Below are 18,362 nucleotides of genomic sequence, written 5' to 3'. Positions count from 1 at the left end.
CAGTATATTGCCCAGTCACGTAGTATTTTGCCAAGTCACATAGTATAATGCTTAATACAGTTATGGCCCCATATAATGCTGCATGCAGTTCTTTATGGCCCCATAGATGCCCCATATAATGCTCCATGCAGTTCTTTATGGCCCCATATATTGCTCCATGCAGTTATGGCCCCATAGATGCTCTATATAATGCTCCATGCAGTTATGGCCCCATAGATGCTCCATACAGCATTGTGCCACATGTAATGCTGCTGCTGAGGCAATAAAAACAAAATATCATACTCAGCGTCCCGTCTCTCCGCACTGACTGTTCAGGCAGAGGGCGGCGCAGTTATATACTGCGTGGGCTGTGCTATATACTATGTGCCGTGTTATATACTGCATGCCCTGTGTTATATACTGCATGGCTGCTATATACTGCATGGGCTGTTATATAGTAAGTGGGCTGTGTTATATATAGTGCGTGGCCTGTATTGTGTTGTGTGTGTTCCTGTCGTACAACAGTTGGTTGTGGTGCCTCCTGTTGGCTTTGACGTCTGTGAGATTCCACATCCTGGGCTTGTCTGGCGGCAGTTTGTTGTGGTGTCTCCTGTTCCCGATGTTGTCGTTTTCTTGCTGCTGCTGCTGCTTTTCTGTCATCAGCAGCACGGTGGCGCAGTGGTTAGCACTGCAGCCTTGCAGCGCTGGAGTCCTGGGTTCTAATCCCACCCAGGACAACATCTGCAAAGAGTTTGTATGTTCTCTCCGTGTTTGCGTGGGTTTCCTCCGGGTACTCCGGTTTCCTCCCACATTCCAAAGACATACTGATAGGGAATTTAGATTGTGAGCCCCATCGGGGACAGTGATGATAATGTGTGCAAACTGTAAAGCGCTGCGGAATATGTTAGCGCTATATAAAAATAAAGATTATTATTATTATCCTCATTGGCGTATTTTCGTTTACGACCCATTCTAAGATAGAAACACAGGGAGATGCCGCCCATACAGGGAGACGCAGGCACACACCCTACACAATGGCGGCACTTGACAGCAGTGGACAATGATTCCAGAATTCGCAGCAGACTGTGCCCGTCGCTGATTGGTCAAAGCCGGCTGGCCTCGACCAATCAGCAAGGCGGGATTTCCGAGACAGACAGACAATTAGACCCTAAGATAACACAATGGCGGCACTTGACAGCAGTGGAGGACAATGCCCGTCGCTGATCGGCCTCGACCAATCAGAGACACTGCCAGTCGCTGATTGGCGGCCTCGACCAATCAGAGACGCGGGATTTCCAGGACAGACAGACGGAGAAACCCTTAGACAATTATATATATATAGATTTACTATATTGTCTTTTTAGTATACTCCTTTTGAGTCTGATGTTAGTGTCCCCTATTGTGACATTTTTCTGCTTTTTTTTGTTATGTTTTAAATTTAATTGAATAAAATTGTTTTATAAGGATCTCTTCAGTGTTTGACCCTTTACTTGGATCGAAATGTATATTATCCTTATCATCAGAGGCAGGATTACAATTGTATGTAACAGGTCTATACCCAGACGTTACTTGTGTGTATCTACTCTGTAGTTTACTCCAGTCGTAACCACCTTAGTGTCACAATATAATGTCAGGTGTAGTGTATTAAGAAATACTTAAAAATAAAAATTACTAGTACAATTGCAGGCAGGGTTGGGGAATTTATTTTTTAATTTTCTAAATCAACATCACATTCCCGTGACACATTGGGATTCAGCGTGTTACATCCTCACTATTTCTATTGCTTTCCAACTGGTTAAGAACTACTTCATATTCAAGAGTTTCAAGCTATACCGTATTTACAAAGACAAAAAGGTTCATTAACAAAAGGCTACATTAGATGGAAAATTGCAAAAAACAGGGGTGTAAGAAAATGGATATTGTATCGCCCACAGGAACAAATCAGATTCCAGAATCCATTTTATTTCTTCAGTGCAGGTTTGAGAAATTATAGAAGTGATCCAACGGGTTGGTATAGGCCACACTTGAGTTCGTCTGCACAAAGCCCTAAAACATCAGTACATCAGCAAATAACATCCTGTATAATAAAATCGGAAGGATCACTAAACCAAAACCTTAATAAAAAAAAAATAATTATCCTCATTTATCAAATCATTCCGTATTTCTTCCTACAGCTTCTTGCAGAAATCCTGCAGTGAACATATATTACTTCCTTAGTTAAGGTGAAGGATTTAATGTTTCTGTTCTCAGAGGGGAGAGGCTCCTGCTGCAGCCGACTGCAATCTGAGAAGAAGGAAAGTGGAGGAGGATGGAGGTTACAATCAGATTTCAATACACAGACTGGCCATTGTATGCAGTGGTCACGTTCAGGTGGGGAAAGCAGTTGGCCAGTCTGTGCACTGCTGTCCGATTTCGCTCCTATATATGGCTGCCTGACTTTGCCTGCAATTGCACCTGTGCAGGTAAAAAAAAAAAAAAAAGGGTGATCTTCAATAAACACTAAGGGGCCGATTCAAGAAGATTGGCATAGTGCACTATCGCGATACTCCAGTCTTGCTGGAATAGAAGGTGCCCAGTCCAATAACAGGCGCACTTCGGCGCCTCTTCTGAAGAGTTACTGAGCATTTCCAGCGTGCAAAATGTTGCCACTTTTGAGGAGTTTGATTGGTGACCTGACCACACGCCCAATGAGACTCCTCTCCAGCGCCACTCATTTCGGCAGAGTTGATTCAAACTGTTGTGAAAATGACAAAACCTGCAAAATTTCGACTTTTCAAAACTTTTACAACAGTTTTTTTGGTGTAAGAACTTTGATGATTCGGCCCTTGTGGGTTTTTTGGGAAATGTTCATACGTAGAATATATTTTGTAGACTAATTTGGTCAGGAAGGGTCCAAAAGTAAAACCATACTAGGCTACATTCATGTAGCGTTTTTAGAGCTCAGCAAAAAAAAAAAAAAAAAATCCTATTTGTTCGTATGGGAAATCCAATCTGATTTTTTTTTTACGAGTGTTCTTTCCAGAAAAGCTTTTGATAAAACACCTAGTGGTATTGGTGGGGGGGAGACAAGTACATGGCATTTTGCTGAAGCAGATCGCAGATTTATGATGAACACCACAATACAGTAGGGAGACGCAATCACTTTGCAGAAATAACAAAACGAGAAAAAATAAAACCTTAAACTTTGATTTTTTTTATATATAAAAAAGGGGATGCGGTGTTCTGCACAATGAATAATATAATCCACCAAAGTACACATAAAAATGTAAAAAGCAGATATCAAATGCAACATATCTTCTGATCACCCAAGGAAAGGATTATAAAGCTAAAGAAAGTACATTGTACAGGAAAATAGAACATCTTCAACTCTAAATCTAGATACTTTGGGGAATATGGCAAACCTTGTAGAAGGGGGGGGGGGGTGCTATTTTACTAAAATTGAGAAGGTGGTGGACTGATAAAAAGCACCCAATATCATTTGTTCCTGTCATTGGTCTTGAGTGGCACTAAAGTTATAGACTGCACTCCTCACACCACTGGAATAGTGTCCTGGACATCTTTTGTGGTTGGAAGTGTGGCCAAGAGCAAAGGCGATGACTAGACCTCAGGCAAAATTGGGACCCTTTTGCCTACTTACAAGTCTTGTGAATGTGTTGGTGACAAAGGCTTCCCCTGGCAGGTACGTCTGTTTGGCCATTTATACAGTACATTAATATATATATTCTTCCCTGGTTGCCATTTCTAGTGCCGATATCCTCCTACATGGCAGAGGAGTAATTGCAATCCCCGACTGTGACGCCCCCGACCTCACGCATATATCTTTAGAATTAAAATTGGACTACAGAGAAAAAGAAATGAAAGAAACGGCTTAAAGCTTACAATAGGCAATCAGTGCCTGGTGCGATGCCATTGAAAGCAGCACCCGCCACGCACGGCATCAAGCGCTTGCCCTGATTTTATTAAGGTTCTTCACTCTCTTTTCCTTAAAACTCATTTGAAAAAAAAAAAAATACTTTTTTTTATCCTTGTGCCAAAAAAATATTTTCTCTCCCACCTTAGTTTCTTGTACTAAATCCCAATTTAAAAATCATCATTTTTGCCATTCTCCACTTGCTGAACCATCTTCGTTACAGAAAGCAAAAATCCAGCACAGTCCGTGTAAAATGTATTGATATCTATATACAGCATGTGTGATAATCAGGCAGCATCGTGTATGGAGGAAAGTCAAGCTTACGGAGGCCGCGCGCTTGCGCTCGGTAAGTACCGTCGATCACGTCAGAGGCGTAACAGCGGAGTTCTTTCAGTTTATTGCGTCTTCGGGCAATAGGTGCGCTGCTTCTCTAACGCCTTGGTGTCATGTCAGAGGAGGTGGCTGGACATGCGCACAAAGACAATGAAAGACCCCCATCGAGACGAAAGAATTTAATGATAATTATTGACCCCCTCAAAAATGGCTCACATGCCTCAAAAGCCACAAGTCAACGGTGATCGGTGCAAACGGAGCTTCTGTTTGGGATCCAACATGTTGCACTGTAAGGGTCTCAGTCTGTTCATCATTGGAGGTGCGTGTTATGCATATATAATTTTATATATATGTATATAAAATGCTGTGGTCGTTTTTTTTTGTCTTTGTTTTTTTTTTTTTTTTTAATTTACCCACACAACCACCCAAGCCCCACAGGTCCCATGCTGTTGGCGTGACAGGGCCTTATTTGCAGTTAAGATTTGGACAGAGTAACCCGTCCGGATGAGCGTGATGGCATTTATTTCTTCTTAAAGAAACTAAATCGTTTTTCTCGGTCCTTTTCTTTGCCTTCCTTATTACGCAATGTCACGTTGCCCTCGGTGGCACTATTGGGGGACACAGGAGGCATGGTCATAGCCCGGGTCATTCCTTTGGGTACGCTTGGGGAAAGGTCTGAAGTATCGCTTGTCGAGGAAGACAGTGAGGCGTTAATCACCCGCATCCAACTGCTCATCTCAGCCTGAAGGAAGAAGAGAACGGGATTACAACTGTGACAATCATGAGACCTACAGACCCTCATTGCCCAAAGTGGCAGAACGTTAGCCATTGTATGCGATATTCCCCATCATTGATAAAATACTAACTCTCCGCTCTATTATCTACTGGAACAATATCAGCTGCAAATCACTTACCTCGTCTTTCGCTTGGAAGAGAAACTCCTTCCCATCTGGTAAACTGGGGAATTAATAATGAATAGAATTGGTAATCTACTCAGAATCAAACCTATTCCACATGTCTGCCAGTAACAATGGCTGCGCTCCTCCAGCACGGCCGCCATAATCTCACCTGAGCTTGAAGACATTCTTGCGCTTCTTGTACTCGTGCGCCACGCTGCACTGCGCTCCCGCCAGCTGCCCAGGAACCTCGCCGTGGTACGTGATGCCGCTGCTCGCGCTCTTCCCATCCTTATAGAATCCCAAACTGCCTTTCTTCAGGACACAGTAAACATTTTGCCAGGACCTGTGGGGCGATAATTACATCATCTGGTCACACCCAAAATCCACACCTTTATTGTTATTACTACTAATATTTGTTTTCTAATCTGTTTCTATTTTCTGATAGTAGATTTTTTACTTATACATGATTATTATTATAGCACCATTTATTCCATGGCGCTTTACATGTGAGGAGGGGTATACATAATGAGTACAATAATTTTAAACAATACAAGTCACAACTGGTACAGGAGGATTATAGGGATTGCCATTTTCCCTGAACTTATATTAAAGGGGTTGTCCACTTCTGGTTGACCCCTTAAGTGCTAAAGTGCCCCAGCAGTCACCTGAGCCATAGGCAACAATAGACAACCTTGACACATTGAAGCATCATCTAGGCCTGCTCTGGTTGAGGGCTATGGTCATTATGCAGGGAGGAGGTGAGCTGTGACATCATCTATTGTGAATGGTGGATCCTGTGTTATCTACTGTATATAGAGGTGTTATCAGTCATTGTACAGGAGGAGGAGGTGAGCTGTGACATCACCTATTGTGAATGATGGATCCTGTGTTATCTACTGTATATAGGGGTGTTATCAGTCATTATACAGGAGGAGGAGGTGAGCTGTGACATCACCTATTGTGACTGATGGATCCTGTGTTATCTACTGTATATAGAGGTGTTATCAGTCACTGTACAGGAGGAGGAGGTGATATGTGACATCACCTATAGTGAATGGTGGATCCTGTGTTATCTACTGTATATAGGGGTGTTATCAGTCACTGTACAGGAGGAGGAGGAGGGGAGATGTAACATCACCTATAGTGAATGGTGGATCCTGTGTTATCTACTGTATATAGAGAGGTTATCAGTCATTGTACAGGAGGAGGAGAAGAGCTGTGACATCACCTATTGTGAATGGTGGATCCTGTGTTATCTACTGTATATAGGGGTGTTATCAGTCACTGTACAGGAGGAGGAGGAGGGGAGATGTAACATCACCTATAGTGAATGGTGGATCCTGTGTTATCTACTGTATATAGAGAGGTTATCAGTCATTGTACAGGAGGAGGAGAAGAGCTGTGACATCACCTATTGTGAATGGTGGTTCCTGTGTTATCTACTGTATATAGAGGTGTTATCAGTCACTGTACAGGAGGAGGAGGTGAGCTGTGACCATCACACATTATGAATGGTGGCCCCCATGTTCCTGCTGTACACAGGTGTATCTCACCTATTGGCGGCTTTCTTGGAATGAGACTCCATCTCCTGTTTGCGGTGCAGCATTCCTTCCATCTGCTCTGAAGCAAACGGTTCAGGACTGCTGATTGGTAAAGTCGACGTCTGAAGATTTATAGGCGAGAACGTTGGTCGTGTTGGGATTGGCGGGGAGGGCGGAGGGCTGCCATCTCTTGTATTTAGGTCTGTCTTTGCTCCATTAGCTGCTTCTGACATGTCGTACCCCTATAAAAATAGAAAGGCATTGTGAGTGTCTGCCATTTACTGCAAGTAAAAAAAATGCAGGATCCCGTTTAATGACTGCAATCAGAGGCCTTAAAAGCCACGAAGAGGTACACCATAATATTACAGCCAATGGTCCATTCCCCAACCTACCATTTACATCAGAGTATTACCAGGTAAGGAACATGTGTGATATATTGTGCATTCACATTAAAATTATAATTCTTGTTTTTCAACATTTTTATTAAAGAAAAAAAATTATGAAATAATTACAGTTTTTCATGAAGTCATCAATAAATATAATAAATACTTACCTGATTTTCAGAGAAGCTGTCATCAATCCGCCTGGCGTCAGATGACGGCTGTCAGAAACACAAGTATGTTCTATTACATTTCATGCCAAGTTTATTTATACTGTAAATAATCTGAAAGTTTACAAAAAATATGTTTTTGATTTTTTTTTTTCTGTTTAATGAAGCAGATCTAAAATAGATATTCCAGTTTTAAAACAAATTCATCATTGTGTAGTGAGATTTTAATTTTCCATGTGAAATACTGTATATATATTTTCCATTTTATTTTCAGAATCAATTTCTTGTATTTTTCTGACATCTTTGTTTGCAGCTATTGATTAGGAACCCACAGGGATGAGTTTGCTCATCGGTGATCAGATCCAAGTCTTCTAATAGTTATGACCTCTCCTTTTGTCCTCAATATTAGATTGATGGGGTGGATGGCGCTGATCAGATGTCATCACCTTGGGTAGCAACCAAACGTAAACCATGTATAGAGAAGAACTCTATAGCTCCAATTTAAAAAGGAGCGGTATCATCGGAAAAGGACCCATTTTAAATCAGGTTTTTGTGTTAAATATATTTTTAGAATTTTTAAGGACTTTTTTTTGTTCTTATCTGTACTTAAAAAAAATAAGTTCGTAACCCTGCAATTTTCAAACTTGCAACAAGGGCAATTTTAGACTTTTTTCAGCAGCCTCATTATCTTCAGAGGCAGGGTTACAATGACAGGTTTTACCTCTATGCACAGCTGATAACACAAGGTCCGTTAATCACAGTAGGCGATGTCACAGCTGACCTCATCCTCCTCCCTTCACAGTGACCTTTGCGCATGCTCAGTACAAATGTGTATATATATATATATATATATATATATATATATATATATATATATATATATATATATATATATATATATATATATATATATATATTCATTTTTATAGCGCCATTTATTCCATGGCGCTTTACATGTGAAATGCGGGGCAAATATAGACAAATACATTAGACATGAGCAAAAAAAAAAACAAGGCACACGGGTACATAAGGAGGGAGGACCCTGCCCGCGAGGGCTCACAATCTGCAGGGGATGGGTGATGATACACTAGGAGAGAGCAGAGCTGGTTGTGCGGCGGTTCAGTAGGTTCAGGATCACTGTGTGTGTGTGTGTGTGTGTGTGTGTGTGTGTGTATATATATATACAGTGTACACTCACCGGCCACTTTATTAGGTACACCTGTCCAACTTCTTGTTAACACTTAATTTCTAATCAGCCAATCACATGGCGGCAACTCAGTGCATTTAGGCATGTAGACATGGTCAAGACAATCTCCTGCAGTTCAAACCGAGCATCAGTATGGGGAAGAAAGGTGATTTGAGTGCCTTTGAACGTGGCATGGTTGTTGGTGCCAGAAGGGCTGGTCTGAGTATTTCAGAAACTGCTGATCTACTGGGATTTTTCACGCACAACCATCTCTAGGGTTTACAGAGAATGGTCCGAAAAAGAAAAAAAATCCAGTGAGCGGCAGTTCTGTGGGCGGAAATGCCTTGTTGATGCCAGAGGTCAGAGGAGAATGGGCAGACTGGTTCGAGCTGATAGAAAGGCAACAGTGACTCAAATCGCCACCCGTTACAACCAAGTTAGGCCTAAGAGCATCTCTGAACGCACAGTGCGTCGAACTTTGAGGCAGATGGGCTACAGCAGCAGAAGACCACACCGGGTACCACTCCTTTCAGCTAAGAACAGGAAACTGAGGCTACAATTTGCACAAGCTCATCGAAATTGGACAGTAGAAGATTGGAAAAACGTTGCTTGGTCTGATGAGTCTCGATTTCTGCTGCGACATTCGGATGGTAGGGTCAGAATTTGGCGTAAACAACATGAAAGCATGGATCCATCCTGCCTTGTATGGAGCATCTTTGGGATGTGCAGCCGACAAATCTGCGGCAACTGTGTGATGCCATCATGTCAATATGGACCAAAATCTCTGAGGAATGCTTCCAGCACCTTGTTGAATCTATGCCACGAAGAATTGAGGCAGTTCTGAAGGCAAAAGGGGGTCCAACCCGTTACTAGCATGGTGTACCTAATAAAGTGGCCGGTGAGTGTAAAATAGCTAGTGTGAAAATTGCAAGATTTCTAATTTTTTAATTAATTGCGATATGGGAATAAAAGATGGCCAACCTTTCTACAAATAAAACAAACAAAAAAAAACACTACATTTATCACAAACATTTGCTTTAAAACTAACTCATTTATTAAATAATTTTCTAATAATAATAAATACATTCACTTTAAATATGAGCTGATCTGCAGTACATGGCAGTGGCCACTAGAGAGCACAGCTGAGCGGTGGTGTTCCAATCCACACACTAATATACATCCGGCATCATTTAGTGATAACAGCTGATCAGTGGCGCATCCTACATTAATATTACCGTAATAATGGAAGACCCCTTTACCGATCTGGTCTTCCTAGGATTCAGTCCACACAGGTATGTTACTATCTGCATAAGGGGGTTTTAAAATGCTAAAATAATACAGTTCTTCATTGTGAGATAGGTGTATGGGATACTGAACGATTCCGCTATGTTACGTAACCCGGAATACGGCACGTACCTGCGGCGAATCGGAGTCTGTACACAGCCCATTAACGGAAGCCTGTTCAGTTTGCAAGTTTTGTAGCCTGGATAGAAACGACACACGAGAGTATAAGAGGTTAAAGAAATACCAATTCATTTATTAATAAGTAGTTGAGATTCTTACAATGAAATTCCAATATATTATTTAGTAATTATTTTCTTAAATTCTAAGATAGAAGTTAAATAAAAAAAAAAAAAAGGCAAGAGATGAATAAGATCTCAGTCTTCAGACCTTCCAGCTTTTGTGAAATTGATGCTGCTGTCACTGTAAAAAAATACTAGTGATTAATTAAATCTAATCTGCTGTAGATGTAGCAGAGCTCTGAATGCAGAGCTGTGTACAACGCCGCCCACAGCCCTGATTGGCAGCTTCTTCTGTCTACTATCAGCAAGCAGCTAATCAGTGATGGGGGCGGGCTAACAGATTAGCTGGACTGGTCTGCATTTGAGACCTAGTCTTGCAGTGCTAATCTCCTGCTGATAAATCTCACCTTTCCTGCAGAACGGTGACAGGTATGGAATGATCCTCCAAAGTCTGGTGATTCTGTTCCTGGAAAATCTCTTCTTGCTTTGGCTCTGGTGGAGTCAGAGGCCTTCGTTTCCTCTCTTCTTCTTCCCTTCTCCTTTTCATCTCATTCTCTTCGAGCTTCAGATAAAGAAATTTAAATACGTGACCAGTAAAAAGTTTTGCAGCCACGAGACCTGCATCCGCCTGTACTGGAACATATTCGAGCACGCCGAAGACACTCCTATAGCACCGGAGCATGCTCAGATAACACTTTATCCCAGCATGTTCGCTCATCACTAATCACCACCCCCCTAAGGCATCCCAATCAGCACATTGATATTTTTAGATGGCCTCACCGTCGTTAGCTTTTCCAAAAGTAAGAATCTTTCGTCCCAGGTGGAGACAGATTTTTGGAAAGCTTCGTGTCTCTTAATCAGGTTCTCCACTTCGTCTACATTGCCTCCCAGCTCTGAGGAGCGCACAATAGGCTCATTACTGGAAAGCCATGCCTCCGCCACATTCGCATCTCTTCCAAACATCAGCACCTCTAGAACTATTAAAAAAAAAAAAAAATTCATGTTAGTGTGTTGGCTGAACGCTCTCTGTATAATTTCCAGAACTGAGAACTGTATGAACCACTTACCTATTTGTAGCCATTCCATTTTATCTTTCCATTTGTTTTCAGTCTCTTGCCGCCTTTCTTGCAGTTGTTCTAGTTTCTCAGAAATCTGAAAGTAACAAGGGGGAAAAAAAAAGAAAAAAAAAGTAGAATTCAATCATTTATTGACCCAGAGGAGATATTTTTACAACCTTAATCTCTCTGTAGAACCACATTAGTCCTCCCGGTCTTCAGTCATCAGCACTCTGCTCCTGTGTTGCTTTTATATAGGCACCTTGTCAATCCAGCACTAAAAGGACCACTCTGGCAATACTAGACTAACAATTTTTCACAAAAAATTGCGTTTGGGCATTCCGCTTGTTTGTCTCTATGGAATGGACTAACCGAATTAATGTAAAAAAAAGGAGCCGCTACATAACTGATGGAAACTGAAGCAGGGGGCTGCACTGATTATTATCAGGTCTGTTATTTTGTATATCAAGTAATGGATATGGGACGGACCCCATTTGTCTGTTCTTACAAACAAAAATGGACAAATGGAATTGTGAATGCAGGTGTGAGCAGAGTCCTAACTGATTTTGGAGATGGTTCGCTGGAGTTTTTACATTCCCCCTTTTAAAGTGGTCATTGGGGACTCATTTGGCAAAACAGCCATCTCTGTTATTCTTCTTGGTCCACACACAAAAAAAAAAAAAAAAAAAAAAAAAAAAAAAAAATCGCAGAGACGTCCGATTTTTATCGGAGTATTGGATCAAAATCGGCAACGCGAGTCAACGGATTCGTGCACAAATCGGAACACACTGATCCAGGTGTTTCCAATAGGTAGTTGCAGCCAAATCATCTCTGGCACCAGCTTATCTCCCAAGGAAGCTAAAAGATCAGGTGTTGTAGGTCAACATGATCGAGCCTCCGCTCCCCCATCATCATCATCTATCGGGGGACGCCTGATGCCCAGTACAAACTAAGGGTACCGTCACACAGTGCCATTTTGATCGCTACGACGGCACGATCCGTGACGTCGCAGCGATCGTATGATTATCGCTCCAGCGTCGTAGACTGCGGTCACACGGTGCAATCACGGCGCTGGAGCGATGCCGAAGTCCCCGGGTAACCAGGGTAAACATCGGGTTACTAAGCGCAGGGCCGCGCTTAGTAACCCGATGTTTACCCTGGTTACCAGCGTAAACGTAAAAAAAACAAACAGTACATTCTCACATTCCGGTGTCTGTCCTCCGGCGTCTCAGCTTCTCTGCACTGTGTAAGCACAGCGGCCGGAAAGCACAGCGGTGACGTCAGACGTCACCGCTGTGCTCGCTTTCTGGCTGGCCGGCGCTCACAGTGCAGAGAAGCTGAGACGCCGGAGGACAAACACCGGAATGTGAGTATGTACTGTTTGTTTTTTTTACGTTTACGCTGGTAACCACGGTAAACATCGGGTTACTAAGCGCGGCCCTGCGCTTAGTAACCCGATGTTTACCCTGGTTACAAGCGAACACATCGCTGGATCGCTGTCACACACAACGATCCAGCGATGTCAGCGGGTGATCAAGCGACGAAAGAAAGTTCCAAACGATCTGCTACGACGTACGATTCTCAGCAGGATCCCTGATCGCTGCTGCGTGTCAGACACTGCGATATCGTAACGATATCGCTAGAACGTCACGAATCGTACCGTCGTAGCGATCAAAATGGCACTGTGTGACGGTACCCTAAGTGGTTGGTCCCATTTTAATCTTAGTGTATGAGAGCTTGATGCCTTTTGATCAGTTTTTAATCTAATTTCCATGGGTAAAAATTGTAATTACCTTGTCCGATGCATAGTGATTTTTCTCTAGCAGAGAGTTTCCGAGGTCTATGCAGGTAGTAAAGCTGTCTCCTCGCGCATCCACCTCTGCTTTAATGCTTAGGTGATTTTTTATTACCAGATCAGCGGATGATACATCTCTATTTAAAGTGAAGATTAAATGTTAATAATTGGAATTAAACATAGATAACATAAAAAAAATTAAGTCCCAATCGCAGGCTTACCGTGGTTTTTCTTGTGCATCGATCTGGAGATTGACATCATCCATCCATAACATGAGGTCTCTAACCATTCTAAAAAAGCGAAATTTCTCCCCGGTGTCCAAAAGTAGCTGGCGCCGTGCACTACTTGCATCTTGCAGTTCACCCCAGGCTTCAGTCACTGCCTGTTCATGCTTTTGAATGTCCGCTGCCTTTTCACCGGCGTAAGCTTTTTGAAGCCGGGTGGCGTCCTCCTGAACTTGCTTTACCTACAGAAATACAAAACGCCAAGAATGATAGTTTAATCCTAGATAAACACTTTATTGAATTGGAATTTTAGTAATTTGGTGTAAAGGGGGCTTCCTCAAGGTTAATCTTCAGGAACACACTGCTTCCCTGCCTCCTGACTTCCCGCTTGACCTGGGATGGTCCTGAAAATTGACAGCAAAGTCACAGGCCTGAACTGTGCGCTCTCCAAGGAAGCTTTGTCTCTGCAGCCTTGGAGAAGCGCAGTGACACTGAAGCTGGCGGGATCTAGTCAGATTCAAAGCAGTGCTTACAAGCTCTATAGCACAGAGCTTGTAAGCACTGCTATCTTTGCCTAGGAGACCAGCCACTGCTGAAAAGACTCTAGCAGTGGCCGGAAACCTAGGAATTGAGCAGTAAACTATAGGATTAAAACTTCCCTTGTTCTTGAGAACTTTAATTAGTAGTAATCTGCAAAGTTGCTTTTTTGTACAAGAACTCTTCTATTATATATTAAAAAAAAAAAAAAAAAAAAAAAAAAAAAAAAAGAAGTCGTCAACATGATAAATGGGTACAATTGCAATAAGCTGAGTAAAATAGAAGACTCATGGTGGACTAGGTTAGGCGGAGGTGGGTATGCATTCCTGTCTCTACTTCATGAAATTAGTAACTTTTATGAACATATTGAGGATTATTAATCCGGCTGATGGCCTTACCTGTGCACTGAGTGCTTGTATATCATGCTCGAATGTGGTGTGCATGCGCTGCATGGCCTCTGCAGTGTTCAGGTCTCTGCCAGTCTCTTCTGGTATTTGCTTCTGTTTGTCCTTGATCTGGCCCAGAGTCTCTCTGGCGTCCTGGTAGAAGCGGTGAAGCTCATAGGAGGCCGCCAACATCTGGCTCCTCGTATCAATCATTTCCAGAAGGTCAGCCCAGGCTTCATTGAGACCATCCTTCCATTCAGCCACAGTGGCATTTTCGGAATGTCCAGAGGAAATCAGATCATCGGCCATGAGGTTGACGGCGTCCACTCGTTCCTGTCCGATGTTACTTGTATCGCGAGAGAATTCCCGGAATTTATCTCTCAGCATCTAGTTTAGAATGTGAAGACGAGATACATTCCAAGACTACTTTGAATCAACCATCAAGCATAACCTAAAAAGGTTAGCAGAATATCAAATTCTATGTCCGTCACTGATGGCCGTACGTACCGTTACATGCTCATAATCCTGTCCCAGCTCGTGAGAAGCTGCCACAATCTCCCGCTCAGAGATCCAGTGCTCCAAGTCTTCTACGTCTCTCCTAAGTTGGCAGAGTCTCTGGTGTTCCTGCAGTTTTCCGCTTCGCTCTTCTGCCAGGTCCTTTAGACTGGCGTATAGCTTGTCAACTTGCCCTTGGCGCAATGTAATCCGGTCACTATTAACCAAGGAGAAAAATGTATTTAAAAAATTAGATCAATCCCTATTACTAATGCTTACTAAAAAGGGGTTGTCCACAGGCTGGAGCAGGAAATAATAATAATATAAATATATAAAAATAATAAACTAAATTTTTGTTTGGATGCCATTTACCAGGACAAATCATAAAAGGTGTCCCTTTTGACTTTTATTCTATTATAGCCAGATTAGACAGCCCCTGAAAACGCTCACTCCGCAGGACTGTAATAAATTCAGTGATTGACAAGCAAAAAAAACCCCTTCAAAGTCCAATTATTCTTAATTAGGGCAAGCCATGTCCTAAATTCAAACTAATACTACAGACTTTATATTAAAGTAGGCTGATAATGTTTTTTCTTTTTATGGTCCCTAATGCTTGTCAAATCAGGAGGAAGACATTACGGGCCATAGCAGGAGCAGTCTCCTGTATGGCCATTGGAAACTGCCCCATTATAGTCCCCCCCAACAAGTAGAGCAATAACCCTTTGCTTGTTTTACATAGGCACCATAGTTTTATCCTGCATAGCTTTAGTTTGAAAAATGGTTGAGATTTAACAAAAAAAAAAAAAAAAGTGCTTTCCCATCCACAAGAACAACGTGCATCCAATATTACAGGATGCAGGATCATGGCAATGATGCTTAGCAATGGCAGCCTTAATATGTAACAGTGGAAGTACCAGATTTGCTAAATTTAATGCAGAAGAAAGCCTAAAATGTTATACTTGTGATCGTATAAATTGGAACGCAATGCTCGGACTGGTCGGTGGCTCTCTCCATGCCGGCCATACCACACACTGCTTTTCGCTCTCAATCCGATTTATACGACAGTCTGACTATGACCTAATACATAAAACGGAATCTGAAGAAACATGGTCAGTGAGCCCACGTCATACGCTGGCCGTACAAGCCGTAACGGAGCTCAGCGATTACCTCTCTGGGTGGCCTCTGGAGACCATTTCTCTACTGGAGTTGGCGAGTTGGTGAATGGTTTCAGCATAATCATCGAGAGCCTGCTCCATAACCAAGTGTTTCTTTAGCATCGCCTGAGCTCCAATCTCATCCTACAGCATTCAATACAGAAAACTTAGTGAGAACCACATGCAATTCTTGTATCATTTTCATGCCACCTAATGAGAGCCAGGTCCTCGTTATAAGCTCTAGGTCACCAACCTTGGCCTTCTCCTCTGACATCATGTGCAGCTCCTGTTCTCCCATCCACGCCTCGGCCTCTGCGGCATCAGCATAAAACTGTTGTGCAGCGTGAGACTCTTCGAGACGGCCGTGCCGCTTTGCTGCTTCGGTTGTAAGCTCTTCCCATATGCTCCCCAGCAACTCCAGCCTCTCCCCGATCTCCTGATCATCGAGTGCGCTGTTCTTGACCATTGAATTCCCCTTTTCTAAAATATCATCAATCCGCGGCCGATGTCCTTGAATCTCCTTTTGCAGGGTCTGTGGGACAGACGAGGCAAAAATTATATTAAGGAACATTTCCTTAAAGTGGACACCAACTGATCCCAGCCACGTGTTCTGCAGCGAAGGTAAAGGGTTTGCAGGACTTATCTGGATGATGGACTCTTCATTCTCAGGATTTATGGAGGCCTGGAAGTCAAACTCCACCGATAAGAAAGTGATGGTAAATCCCAATGATAAGCCATCATGGCAGCATGGGCATTTAACTGATAAAACTATTAGATGGGGCTCTTAACCCAAATTGTAGCCCCCGTTTATGCTACCTGCACATGGTTGGTCTACATCTACCTGTACCATACTTCCATCTACCTTTTCAAGGATGAGTTGCTCCTTTGGACACCTTTTGAACATATGTACTCAGCCAATGGTACATGCTTCTCAATGGGGAAAGGAGTTGCTGGCAGGCACATATGGCAGTGGCTTATCATCCTTTGATTAAATAATCAGGCATGTTGAAATTCAACACACCTGAAACTTCATCTGACCACCCCACCCAATGCCAATGGTGAGAAAAATCCAAGCATTCACCCTTTCGAGCAGCAACTTTCTGCAGCCTACCTGGTTTTTCTTTATAAGTAGCTGTACAGATGGCAGATCCTTCCCATGTTCTGTAGAAATGGCCATCGGCTTCCTCTCCTTCACCCAAAGCTGTGATAAACATGACATATGTGATATTAAGAGAGACTCATGGAAAGTTTATGCATATTCCTAATAAAACCTAATTGCAAGAATGCTATCATATGCATAATATGGGACTTAATATAGGAGGGATAAATTGCTGCTATAATATATCAAAGACAAAAAAGAAAAAACAATCCAAACTCCCTTTGACGAAGGCTCCTGCTGAAATGCGTGTCGGGGTGGGACCGCAGTTATTTAGGGATCCCACTTTGCCATTTGGCTACACTGACTATTTATGGATAATTACTGTACCTCTACTTATGACACAGACATCGATCTAGGCCACATGGGATGTTGCCATAATAGAATATAAGCAGCATTTTTTATATTCACGTTAACATGGGTTAATACTGGTGTTTGATCCCTGCATGTGCGCCCAAGTTTTGCACGTACGCATGTTTTATTCCTTCCCCTCTTTTCCTGTATCTGATGATTTTGAATAAAGTTTCCTGTATATTACATTAATGTTTAGGATTTTGGGTCGTTTTTCTTTTTTGTCTTTGAAATATGTGATTGATTTTGGTTACACAATTGCATAAATAGTTTGTAGCATCTCTTACTATTTCATCTTCCAGATCTCTATTAAACTGGTGTCCCTCCTTAGATGCCAGCAACAACTTCCTCCGTTCATTGAGCGGGGCACGTAGTTCTGAGAATTTCGTGGCGACCGTCCTGTTCTTTGAATCTACTTCTACTATGTTGGCATCTTCTTGGCCCAGCGCCTGAGCCTGACTCTGGATCGCCTCCAGCTCCTTTTCCCGGATTTCCATCTGGTTTTCCAGCATCTGAAAACATAGTAAAAACAAAAAGTTGTGAAACGTACGGACTGAAGACCACAAAACCAGCAAACATAGGGTGAGAAAGAAAGCAATCAATAGCTCTGCCCTTTCCACAAGAGACGTGGACGGATCTGCCAGCGTTTATTCCACCGGGAGATTCTGGAATATTCATGTTTATAATATTGTAACAAAAAAATATTACATTCATTCATCGGAATTTATTGCAAACAAAAAGAATGCAGATACATGTTAGTACACCATTAGGTATACCAGTACATTTCCAGAAAACATCGATCACATTTCTATAAAAATCACAATTAGAATTTGTGCATTGCACAACGGCCGTACTGGGAGGTCTTGCAACATCAGACGCGGCCTATGGCAAATTACATGTAATTCTAAAACCGTGTGACAGGTTCCAGATTAACTGTACAGTCATCCATTTGTTGTATCCATTATTTCTTACCTTTGTTTCTAAGTTTTTTTTTTCTTCCATAAGGCTCAGATTTAATCTCATATTAAAAAAAAAAAAAAGACGGATACACCGTGAGAAATTAAGCAAGTTTGTAATTTACTTGCCATTTCGGTTTCCATTCTCCTCCTATGGGCTCGTTCACACGACTGTAAAACACGGCTGAATATGGCCCAATGCTATACTATGGGGCACTACAGATGTGATTTTTTTTTTTTCTCATGCCGACACAGCATGGTGCGAGTAGATCAGATGATCGGATCGCACGCACCCATACAAGTCTATAGGGGAGTTTGATGACATCCGAGTG

At 42.3% G+C, this 18,362-nt stretch overlaps 1 protein-coding gene across 2 annotated transcripts in view; it reads right to left on the bottom strand.

The window, feature by feature from the left end:
• Positions 1-1,666: 1,666 nt before the first annotated feature.
• Positions 1,667-18,362, bottom strand: part of SPTBN2 (spectrin beta, non-erythrocytic 2) — a 183,006-nt gene continuing 166,310 nt past the window's right edge. For both annotated transcript variants that reach the window (XM_077287515.1, XM_077287516.1), the window contains 17 exons: positions 17,362-17,586; positions 16,679-16,768; positions 15,821-16,099; positions 15,581-15,711; positions 14,426-14,630; positions 13,931-14,305; positions 12,993-13,237; positions 12,770-12,908; positions 10,989-11,073; positions 10,702-10,898; positions 10,329-10,483; positions 9,815-9,881; positions 7,216-7,263; positions 6,675-6,904; positions 5,291-5,464; positions 5,137-5,179; positions 1,667-4,964 (listed from right to left, as the gene is read on the bottom strand). In XM_077287515.1, coding sequence (XP_077143630.1) covers positions 4,743-4,964; positions 5,137-5,179; positions 5,291-5,464; positions 6,675-6,904; positions 7,216-7,263; positions 9,815-9,881; positions 10,329-10,483; positions 10,702-10,898; positions 10,989-11,073; positions 12,770-12,908; positions 12,993-13,237; positions 13,931-14,305; positions 14,426-14,630; positions 15,581-15,711; positions 15,821-16,099; positions 16,679-16,768; positions 17,362-17,586 — 2,910 coding nt within the window. In that variant the 3' untranslated portion in view covers positions 1,667-4,742. The remainder of the gene's footprint in view (positions 4,965-5,136; positions 5,180-5,290; positions 5,465-6,674; positions 6,905-7,215; positions 7,264-9,814; positions 9,882-10,328; positions 10,484-10,701; positions 10,899-10,988; positions 11,074-12,769; positions 12,909-12,992; positions 13,238-13,930; positions 14,306-14,425; positions 14,631-15,580; positions 15,712-15,820; positions 16,100-16,678; positions 16,769-17,361; positions 17,587-18,362) is intronic.

The sequence above is a fragment of the Ranitomeya variabilis genome, chromosome 2 (assembly GCF_051348905.1).
Source record: "Ranitomeya variabilis isolate aRanVar5 chromosome 2, aRanVar5.hap1, whole genome shotgun sequence".
NCBI classification, from domain to species: Eukaryota; Metazoa; Chordata; class Amphibia; order Anura; family Dendrobatidae; genus Ranitomeya; species Ranitomeya variabilis.
Note: the sequence above shows the minus strand (reverse complement) of the source record. Positions and strands in the feature narration are given on the sequence as shown.